Here is a 12,403-nt window from a genome sequence, read left to right as displayed (position 1 = left end):
GATTACTTAGCACTGTATATATAATCAGACTTCAGACACTTCAGAGATGACTTAGCACTGTGTATATAATCAGATTTGAGACACCAGAGATACTTCTGAAAACTTTTCTTTTTAAAGACGTGCTGATTTCAGACCAAGGGAACCTCCAGATGCTGTGAGATCCTGTGAGATGATGTGAGCAATTACTCACATCCCTGGTGGTCTACACTGCAGCTCTATAAGTGTCTGCTCCATAATGCCTATACAGCAGTGTCAAGATGAAGCTCAAGGAGAAGAATGATGTGGGCTTCTAGACCATAGCTTTAATTATTAATAACTTCAAAGATGCACAAACAGCTGTGTGCGGAGTCTCAGCATGGACACAGTCTGCCGCTTGCACTGGGCTCACACGCATGGTTTTACAACACAGCTGCAGACACAGATGCAGGTCCATAAGTCACGCGTTCCGTGTGTCAACACTTCTGCAAACTTCAAAGCGTAAACATACTTGACTATCTCAGCTCATGCGGCTTTGAGAGTCCAGTTGTTCTGTAACATGTGGTTTTTCCCCATGTGTGTAAAGCATGGAGCGCTCTCTGGGAGCAGAGCAGGAACAGCCCAGGAACAGGAGAACAATCCACACAGAACAGTCCAGGAACAGGAGAACAATCCACACAGAACAGTCCAGGAACAGCAGAGCAATCCACATAGAACAGTCCAGGAGTTGTGGAATAGTCCACATAGAACAGTCCCAGAAGAGTCGAACAGTCCACATAAAATGGTCCTGAAGGTCTCAACCTCTTCACATAAGCATGTGTGTGTACATCAGCTGTGTATGTATATTATAGGCCATGTTCGTGGATGACAGACTCATGTAGGTCATAGATGACAGACTCATGTAGGTCATGGATGACACACTCATGTAGGTCATGGATGACAGACTCATGTAGGTCATGGATGACAAACTCATGTAGGTCATGGAGGACACACTCATGTAGGTCATGGATGACACTCATGTAGGTCATGGATGACACTCATGTAGGTCATGGATGACACACTCATGTAGGTCATGGATGACACTCATGTAGGTCATGGATGACACTCATGTAGGTCATGGATGACACACTCATGTAGGTCATGGATGACAGACTCATGTAGGTCATGGATGACACACTCATGTAGGTCATGGATGACACACTCATGTAGGTCATGGATGACAGACTCATGTAGGTCATGGATGACACTCATGTAGGTCATGGAGGACACACTCATGTAGGTCACGGAGGACACACTCATGTAGGTCATGGATGACACACTCATGTACTCATGTAAGTCATGGATGACACACTCATATAGGTAATGGATGACACACTCGTGTAGGTCATGGAGGACACACTCATGTAGGTCATAGGTGACCTAGACTCTGTGTGATGATGAGAGACGCTGCCATGGAAGGTTGACACCCAGCAGCCAGTGTCGTCTCCCAACCTGAAGCGACATTTCCAGCTACTCTCCCGGTGCACGAGGCCCAGAAACGCCGCACTGCCTCTCCAGAAGCAGATGACCAGTGCCACGTTAATGCAAGCAACGGTTACGTCACCTCTGAAACACACAGAGGCATTATAGCGGTCATGCCTGCAAATATCCAGGCGAATCCCGTCCTCCCAGTACAGCAGACATTTCAGAATCAGGTGACGTGAAGAAGGAGGGGTGACGGAGGGAGATAAAGACACACAGCTCATGCGGCTTTGAGAGTCCAGTTGTTCTGTAACATGTGGTTTTTCCCCATGTGTGTAAAGCATGGAGCGCTCTCTGGGAGCAGAGCAGGAACAGCCCAGGAACAGGAGAACAATCCACACAGAACAGTCCAGGAACAGGAGAACAATCCACACAGAACAGTCCAGGAACAGGAGAACAATCCACACAGAACAGTCCAGGAACAGCAGAGCAATCCACATAGAACAGTCCAGGAGTTGTGGAATAGTCCACATAGAACAGTCCCAGAAGAGTCGAACAGTCCACATAAAATGGTCCTGAAGGTCTCAACCTCTTCACATAAGCATGTGTGTGTACATCAGCTGTGTATGTATATCATAGGCCATGGTCGTGGATGACAGACTCATGTAGGTCATAGATGACAGACTCATGTAGGTCATGGATGACAGACTCATGTAGGTCATAGATGACAGACTTATGTAGGTCATGGATGACAAACTCATGTAGGTCATGGAGGACACACTCATGTAGGTCATGGATGACACTCATGTAGGTCATGGATGACACTCATGTAGGTCATGGATGACACACTCGTAGGTCATGGATGACACTCATGTAGGTCATGGATGACACTCATGTAGGTCATGGATGACACACTCATGTAGGTCATGGATGACAGACTCATGTAGGTCATGGATGACACTCATGTAGGTCATGGATGACACACTCATGTAGGTCATGGATGACACACTCATGTAGGTCATGGATGACAGACTCATGTAGGTCATGGATGACACTCATGTAGGTCATGGAGGACACACTCATGTAGGTCATGGAGGACACACTCATGTAGGTCATGGATGACACACTCATGTACTCATGTAAGTCATGGATGACACACTCATATAGGTAATGGATGACACACTCATGTAGGTCATGGAGGACACACTCATGTAGGTCATGGATGACACACTCATGTAGGTCATAGGTGACCTAGACTCTGTGTGATGATGAGAGACGCTGCCATGGAAGGTTGACACCCAGCAGCCAGTGTCGTCTCCCAACCTGAAGCGACATTTCCAGCTACTCTCCCGGTGCACGAGGCCCAGAAACGCCGCACTGCCTCTCCAGAAGCAGATGACCAGTGCCACGTTAATGCAAGCAACGGTTACGTCACCTCTGAAACACACAGAGGCATTATAGCGGTCATGCCTGCAAATATCCAGGCGAATCCCGTCCTCCCAGTACAGCAGACATTTCAGAATCAGGTGACGTGAAGAAGGAGGGGTGACGGAGGGAGATAAAGACACACAGCTCATGCGGCTTTGAGAGTCCAGTTGTTCTGTAACATGTGGTTTTTCCCCATGTGTGTAAAGCATGGAGCGCTCTCTGGGAGCAGAGCAGGAACAGCCCAGGAACAGGAGAACAATCCACACAGAACAGTCCAGGAACAGGAGAACAATCCACACAGAACAGTCCAGGAACAGGAGAACAATCCACACAGAACAGTCCAGGAACAGCAGAGCAATCCACATAGAACAGTCCAGGAGTTGTGGAATAGTCCACATAGAACAGTCCCAGAAGAGTCGAACAGTCCACATAAAATGGTCCTGAAGGTCTCAACCTCTTCACATAAGCATGTGTGTGTACATCAGCTGTGTATGTATATCATAGGCCATGGTCGTGGATGACAGACTCATGTAGGTCATAGATGACAGACTCATGTAGGTCATGGATGACAGACTCATGTAGGTCATAGATGACAGACTTATGTAGGTCATGGATGACAAACTCATGTAGGTCATGGAGGACACACTCATGTAGGTCATGGATGACACTCATGTAGGTCATGGATGACACTCATGTAGGTCATGGATGACACTCATGTAGGTCATGGATGACACACTCATGTAGGTCATGGATGACAGACTCATGTAGGTCATGGATGACACTCATGTAGGTCATGGATGACACACTCATGTAGGTCATGGATGACACACTCATGTAGGTCATGGATGACAGACTCATGTAGGTCATGGATGACACTCATGTAGGTCATGGAGGACACACTCATGTAGGTCATGGAGGACACACTCATGTAGGTCATGGATGACACACTCATGTACTCATGTAAGTCATGGATGACACACTCATATAGGTAATGGATGACACACTCATGTAGGTCATGGAGGACACACTCATGTAGGTCATGGATGACACACTCATGTAGGTCATAGGTGACCTAGACTCTGTGTGATGATGAGAGACGCTGCCATGGAAGGTTGACACCCAGCAGCCAGTGTCGTCTCCCAACCTGAAGCGACATTTCCAGCTACTCTCCCGGTGCACGAGGCCCAGAAACGCCGCACTGCCTCTCCAGAAGCAGATGACCAGTGCCACGTTAATGCAAGCAACGGTTACGTCACCTCTGAAACACACAGAGGCATTATAGCGGTCATGCCTGCAAATATCCAGGCGAATCCCGTCCTCCCAGTACAGCAGACATTTCAGAATCAGGTGACGTGAAGAAGGAGGGGTGACGGAGGGAGATAAAGACACACAGCTCATGCGGCTTTGAGAGTCCAGTTGTTCTGTAACATGTGGTTTTTCCCCATGTGTGTAAAGCATGGAGCGCTCTCTGGGAGCAGAGCAGGAACAGCCCAGGAACAGGAGAACAATCCACACAGAACAGTCCAGGAACAGGAGAACAATCCACACAGAACAGTCCAGGAACAGGAGAACAATCCACACAGAACAGTCCAGGAACAGCAGAGCAATCCACATAGAACAGTCCAGGAGTTGTGGAATAGTCCACATAGAACAGTCCCAGAAGAGTCGAACAGTCCACATAAAATGGTCCTGAAGGTCTCAACCTCTTCACATAAGCATGTGTGTGTACATCAGCTGTGTATGTATATCATAGGCCATGGTCGTGGATGACAGACTCATGTAGGTCATAGATGACAGACTCATGTAGGTCATGGATGACACACTCATGTAGGTCATGGATGACAGACTCATGTAGGTCATGGATGACAAACTCATGTAGGTCATGGAGGACACACTCATGTAGGTCATGGATGACACTCATGTAGGTCATGGATGACACTCATGTAGGTCATGGATGACACACTCATGTAGGTCATGGATGACACTCATGTAGGTCATGGATGACACACTCATGTAGGTCATGGATGACAGACTCATGTAGGTCATGGATGACACTCATGTAGGTCATGGATGACACACTCATGTAGGTCATGGATGACAGACTCATGTAGGTCATGGATGACACTCATGTAGGTCATGGAGGACACACTCATGTAGGTCATGGAGGACACACTCATGTAGGTCATGGATGACACACTCATGTACTCATGTAAGTCATGGATGACACACTCATATAGGTAATGGATGACACACTCATGTAGGTCATGGAGGACACACTCATGTAGGTCATGGATGACACACTCATGTAGGTCATAGGTGACCTAGACTCTGTGTGATGATGAGAGACGCTGCCATGGAAGGTTGACACCCAGCAGCCAGTGTCGTCTCCCAACCTGAAGCGACATTTCCAGCTACTCTCCCGGTGCACGAGGCCCAGAAACGCCGCACTGCCTCTCCAGAAGCAGATGACCAGTGCCACATTAATGCAAGCAACGGTTACGTCACCTCTGAAACACACAGAGGCATTATAGCGGTCATGCCTGCAAATATCCAGGCGAATCCCGTCCTCCCAGTACAGCAGACATTTCAGAATCAGGTGACGTGAAGAAGGAGGGGTGACGGAGGGAGATAAAGACACACAGCCGGTTCTGGAGCGCTGGGCTTGTAGTCAGTTCTCTTGGGCTGTACATTAGTTTGAAACTGAGTGACATTTACAGCTGAATTTTCTTCTTCTCTTTCTTTCCACTTGGAAACACACGGGCAGGCGTCAGTGTCCCATTTCCCGCCAAACATTAATATTCTCCTAAACAATGAAGCCATTAACAGCCGGGTCCCACCAGGAAGACTAATGAAGACTCTGTCTCACACTCACACGCATGCACACACTTCCAGATGCACACACACACACACACACACACACACAGCCAATGCAGTCACTGCAGTACTGTTTGGGTTGCTACCACTGAACACAATATCACAAACACATATTGATGTAGTGACTACCTTACACACACACACACACACACACACACACACACACACACACACACACACACACACACACACACACACACACACACACACACACACACACACATGCACACACAGGTGAATGCACAGACAAAATCGTGTTACACTGATAACCACAAATGCATTCCTAATTCCTAACAAACCTCTGACACTAAAATATTAAATGAAAAAGAACCTGTAATGTCAGGACTTTTACATTTGAAAACACTTCATTATGTAACACATGACGTGTGCCCAGAATGTCAGCTCCACTCATCTGAGAAGTCTCTCATATGGCAGGCAGATTACAAATACTTCCAAGTTACTGAATGTGTGCATCATGACAATATAATGAAACATGCAGGCATACTACATCATGACAATATAATGTAACATGCAGGCATACTACATCATGACAATATAATGAAACATGCAGGCATACTACATCATGACAATATAATGAAACATGCAGGCATACTACATCATGACAATATAATGAAACATGTGGGCATACTACATCATGACAATATAATGAAACATGCAGGCATACTACATCATGACAATATAATGTAACATGCGGGCATACTACATCATGACAATATAATGTAACATGCGGGCATACTACATCATGACAATATAATGAAACATGCGGGCATACTACATCATGACAATATAATGAAACATGTGGGCATACTACATCATGACAATATAATGTAACATGCGGGCATACTACATCATGACAATATAATGTAACATGCAGGCATACTACATCATGACAATATAATGAAACATGCAGGCATACTACATCATGACAGTGTCAATTGTGATTTTCACCCCAATTGAAATTAGGCCCCCGCATTAACCCATTTGTTAACACACACACACACTAGTGTCACTAGGGGGCTGTGATACACACATGCCCAGATAGGTGGGCAGCCTTACACCCGGCGCCCGGGAAGGGGCAGGTTGGGTTAAGTACCTTGCTTAAGGGAACTTCAGTCATGACCCACGACCCACACAAGACCGGTTCCATAACCACAATGCAGGCATATGGCATCATGACAGTGACATCAGACACAGCACGCTTTCCTACATTGTGCCTCTTGAATTAGACTGAACACAGTAAAAAGTAATGCTAAATTAACACAGACAAAACAAAACTGTTCTCTGTGGACTATTCCTGTCTTCCTGGACGGAGGTCCTGCCCGCTACATGCTCTGCTATTAAGCAAAAGAGCCATTTTTACTGTTACATCACAGTCCGAGCTCGGAGTAGAGCAGTGAACTTCAGATGAACTGGTATAGCATCCAGTGAATCCAGCATTCAGACCCCTTAACTTGTTAAGTGCGTGCTGTGGATTTGATTGTGAATGGATTACCCATAAATCTACTCTGTTTTCTGTATTTTCCGAATCCACTATACTGTACCTCTAAACCAAAAAAACCCACTGAATTATTCAGGAGTGCTATATTCAGGAGTGCTATATCAAGGACTGCTATACTCAGGAGTGCTATATTCAGGAGTGCTATATTCAGAAGTGCTATACAGTGAGTCCCCGCTTAAGGACGGGGTTAGAGACTGAAAAGTCCGTCGTAAAGCAGTTTTCGTCGTTAAGTGTGGCCCTAGATTTAGATATGCTTTGATCGTAAATATAGTATAGAAAAAACTAACAATGTTCTCGTGCGTACAGCGTGAGAAAGAGCGATCGCGTTGCCGAGATGGGCTGAGGTGGACGCTGCGCTGCCTCAGCTTATCGTACACAACACTCCACAACACCCCACAACACTCCACAACACTCCCCACAACACTCCACAACACTCCCCACAACACTCCACTGTGCTGCCACTGCTCATCCGCGCACCGCGCGAAGTAAATAAAAAGTCGGTCGTAACTCCAGTCCGTCGTTAACCAGACCCGTCGTTAAACGGGGACTGTATTCAGGAACACAACAGCAGCAATGTTTGCAGCTGTTTGAGTACATTTGGTCGTCAAGTGAAACTGTTACAATAGTACTGATGATAAACATAAAATGTAAAAAAACAATTCTCTGTTGCTCCTAAAAATGTTTAATATGAACAGTACAGAATCAGAACATGTACGTATTGAGGAATCCACTCACTCATGAATCTGAGCAGCATAACACTCCATCTCGGTGATGAGGTTGTTGAGTTTGGTGAGGAGTTTGTGGTAAGTGTCCATGGTAACGAGGTCTTCCTCTCGAAGCAGGAAGCGGAGGCCATGACCCTCCGTGTGGCCAAGACTGTGTCCTGAGGGGGCCGCCATGCTGCCCACGCACTGCTGCACACACACCCTCGCGCCCAGCTCACCTGGGGTGTTAGGTACATACACGCACATATACACACACACGCACACATACACACACAAAAAAAAGAAAATTTATATGTGGCCAGTTTTAGAAATCATTTGCCTTCAGCTTTATAGCCACCTTAACTCAGCGACAACTCACCACCTACGACAACTCACCACCTATCACAACTCACCACCTATGACAACTCACCACCTACGACATCATCTATCAAAACTCACCACCTATCCCAGCTCACCTTGCTCTATGCTCCGGTTTCCGTTCTCCAGGGTGGAGCTCTTCCTGTTGTCCAGCTGCACCCCGAGGGCGCTACCCAGAGAAGTAGTGGTCTTGGGGTAGGACACCTCCATCACATTGATGTGGCAGTTGGTGGGGCAGAAATCGCTGCTGTGTAGCGGTGACACCTTGCTCTTTGCCTGCTTGAATGTGGGCCACGCCCTGTTCTTCAGCACCCGCGAGAACTAAGGTCAGAAGGTCAGAAGGCAGGGGTCACAACAAGCACTGAGCAAGCAAATAGCACCTCCCTGTGGCATATAGCAGAAATATTTCAGTTTGCAAAACACCTGAACAGCTGAGTCAAGTGTACTAGCAGGCTTCCATAGCATTAGCATGAAAGACTGACAGTGAGAGTGAGACAGAGTGAGACTGAGAGTGAGATTGAGACCTGCAACCTCTGCTGCTCATGGCATCCACTGCCATGGTTGCCAGGTCCTACAAAAATATCCCGCACAAAGTCAGTGTAAAACCCGCCCTTCAGAAGCCTAAACTAGCCCAAAGCCCAAAGTTGTTGACGGGGACGGGGGGGGGACGGGGGTCTGTGGTGAGTGTAAAATGGAGACAAATTAAGTATTATATCGCGATCGATTCTTAGTGTTGACTTGTAACTCCCACGGTAGCCCAACTCAAAAGTAGCCCAAAAAACTGCACCCCGCGACCCCAGAATTTTTACCCGCGACTGGATTTTCAAACAAGCCCAATTTGGCGTGAAAACCGCAAACCTGGCAACTCTGTCCACTGCTCAACCCTACACAACCCACCTGTAACCAATGCAGCCCATTCATAACCACAAATAACCACCCAGTCCATTCATAATAGCCAATCACCATACAGTCCATCCATTACAGCCAATCACCACACAGATAATGCATAACAGCCAATCAGCACCTAGCCAATCTGTAACACCAAATCATCACACATCCCATCCATAACAGTAAAATCATGCCACTGCCCACCCCTTTACTGCAGGGATGTAAAGTGAAACTGTATGGGGGCCGACCATTATCTAATTTATGCAAATTATCTCATTTATTTCATAATAAATGAGGGGGTTACTTTTTGTTTACGTGGAACATAGGTCTGTCGCGATAATTACATTATCGACTTATCGTACGATAATTTTTTTAACCGCGATTATTTTTGCGGATGTCGATAACTGGCCATTGGGTTTCTGCGCCAATTTGTTTACACGAGAATAAACCGCAACTACGTTAGATTTCAGAAAGGCACGCAGTGCTGCTCTCTCGCACCCCCCTCCCCCCTTAAAGGAAGACAAATCTGTGATCAGAGAGCGACATCTACCGGTTAAGAAATGAGTGCAGTACACAGAGAGCGTATGCGTCAATAACAGGGCCTCCAAACACACAGGTAGAGATGTGTTCAGGGCCGGCCCTTCCATTAGGCGACATAGGCAAATGCTAGGGGCGCCGTCTGTCCAGGGGGGTGCTCGCGTGCATGCATTTTTTTGTTTTTTTTTTTCAAATGAACAATTAATAAATGTGAAAACAAGCAAAGTCCACATAATCATAATTTCATTGTTTAATAATATTAGTCAAATTAATAATTCTTATAATAATAACACACGACACCTATCACCCGCGCGCCAACCCGCCCTCCCCCGCACGCTCTGCACACCTCGTTTCTCTGTACACCACAGAGTGAGTGACATCTCTTCGTAAAGACCTCAAAAAGGCAGAAGTCCTCTGGTGCCCAGGGTAGAAAAAGGAGAAAAGTGAAGGAAGAAATGCGGCAAAAAACAGGTAATATAATGGTAATATGTGGTGAATTAACACTATACCATTGGCGAACCGTCAGGGACTTCAACGCCTTCTCTGAAGCTTCATTGATCTTAAAAAGAATGCTTTATCTATTATATGTAATATATGTTAATAACGCTTCACCAATAATTTGTATTTTTCCTATAAATCGGCTTTCAAATCCACTTTTTGTACTTGTGCTGGAAAAAAAAACTTAGTGCTAAAATAAAAAATCAACCAATCAGAATATTTCACACCGTTGTTTCTAGGTAAAACAGAGAAAGGCCCTCCCCCAGGAACTTCTTTTTATCTGTCACATACGCTTGCCTTTTACATTGAGAGCTTTTATTATAGATTGGCAGTTTTATCAACCAATCATATTATCGAATTTGAATCGTGGGGGCGTGCTCCAATGGTCTCATTTTTATTTGAACCAAATCCAAAATGTTGCCAATCTGTAGCTGTTGTGTTTTTCTTTGAAACCAGCTCGCTTGACTCACAACTAACACTCAATCGTCATTGTGGCTTTTCCCCCTCTGTATGATCGTAGTGAAAACCACCACTGTCATCATACTGCCCAATCCTAGCAGGTGCTATGATTAGCTTAGATTAGCAAGTTTAAAAATAAATATATATTAAAACACACATATGCTCCTCTGTTCATTGCAGATGCACTTTTGAAATAATAATGTTGCAGTAGGCAAATTGCCCTGATTTGCACTGGTGGTAGTTGTTGTTTTTTTTTTTTTTTTATTTATTATTAATATTTAAAAGTTGTTCTCTGCACTATGTTATGTAAAACAGTTTTAAAATATTTTTTGTGCAACACCTTTATATTTATTGCTTGTTATATGGTAATATTTAAGTCATTTGCTTTTTATTTGTTTCTTTAATAGTAACACAATCAACCCAATGATTGATGATGCAGGGGGCACCAACCAAAATCTTGCCTAGGGCACCACATTGGTCAGGGCCAGCTCTGGATGTGTTAGCTTGCGAACGTATTCAAGGCTAATAGGACTTAAAATGATTCGAAATAATTAGCTTTTTATCACATTATTTAATGGTTGTTTATTATAGTGACCGTAGCGCAACACTCCGCCCACCTCCCGTGAACGGTGGAGGCGTTTATACTTGCCGCGTCACATTCTTTGCAGTGTTGTTCGAATCGATATGTGGTAGTATAAAGAAATACCCCTCAAAAACAGGAGAATGAACATTTAATGTTGCTTTGAGTTTCAGGTTTGAAAAGTAATGGAATTTGTTCGTTTCACAACAAATAGCTATCTGACTGAACAGTCCTCTTGTATTACGTTAACAAATACGAGCCTCTTGTAATTCCAGGGCGAAACATGAGAGAACATGAAGACGTTAAGGTTGAGCGTTTTGAAAAGAAACAACCATTTAATAATGTGATAAAAAGCGAATTATTTCGAATCATTTAGAGTATATGTATAAATATTAGGGGTGGGCATAGATTAATTTTTTTAATCTAGATTAATCTCACTGAAATCTTGAAATTAATCTAGATTAATCTAGATTAATCTATATTAAAATGGCTCATATGCGTGCTACCCAAGTAATGACTAAAAGTCAGTTTTTGAGATAGGGTTTCTTAATACAGGGGGTGCATTAGACCAGGGGCTCATCTCCTGTTTCCAAAATGCATCAATGACTGCTTGAGGAAGCTGTTCTACTTTGATACTTGAAGAAAAAAAACATGCTCAATAAAATGTAGGCTACTCGTGTTCAACGGTTTATTCAGTTAAACATGAATTTGTAAGCCTACATACTGTACATTAAAAGGGGTTGATAACATGTTTATTCAGCTAAACATGATATTTGAAATGTAAGCCAACATTTAGTACATTTAACCTCACGGACATAATTTGGGGGAGTAAATTGGACGTAATTTTTCAAAAGCCGGTTTTGGTCCTCTGCGACGAATCTAGCGCTAGGACCATGCAGAAAACGACCACTCCGAGCTCCGCTCCGGTAACACTTTACGTTCCTAAAAATGAATTTTCCATGAAGCAAACCTGGCGACTTCGTGGCTGCATCCATGTAAACACACGTACGATTTTTAATTCACAGGTTTGAAAACTCGTTCTAGCCCCTACTGTGCAATCTGGTTAGGAATACAGCCGAGCTAAACTATCAAGTTGAAAGT

The 12,403-nt window shown here is 44.7% G+C and overlaps 1 protein-coding gene across 1 annotated transcript in view; it reads right to left on the bottom strand.

The window, feature by feature from the left end:
• The window catches only part of prex2 (phosphatidylinositol-3,4,5-trisphosphate-dependent Rac exchange factor 2), an 88,295-nt gene that overhangs the window by 19,379 nt on the left and 56,513 nt on the right, over positions 1-12,403 (bottom strand). The window contains exons 24-25 of the mRNA XM_077012887.1: positions 8,439-8,661; positions 7,994-8,201 (exon numbers count right to left, since the gene is read on the bottom strand). Coding sequence (XP_076869002.1) covers positions 7,994-8,201; positions 8,439-8,661 — 431 coding nt within the window. The remainder of the gene's footprint in view (positions 1-7,993; positions 8,202-8,438; positions 8,662-12,403) is intronic.

The sequence above is a fragment of the Brachyhypopomus gauderio genome, chromosome 7 (genome assembly GCF_052324685.1).
Source record: "Brachyhypopomus gauderio isolate BG-103 chromosome 7, BGAUD_0.2, whole genome shotgun sequence".
NCBI lineage: Eukaryota > Metazoa > Chordata > Actinopteri > Gymnotiformes > Hypopomidae > Brachyhypopomus > Brachyhypopomus gauderio.
Note: the sequence above shows the minus strand (reverse complement) of the source record. Positions and strands in the feature narration are given on the sequence as shown.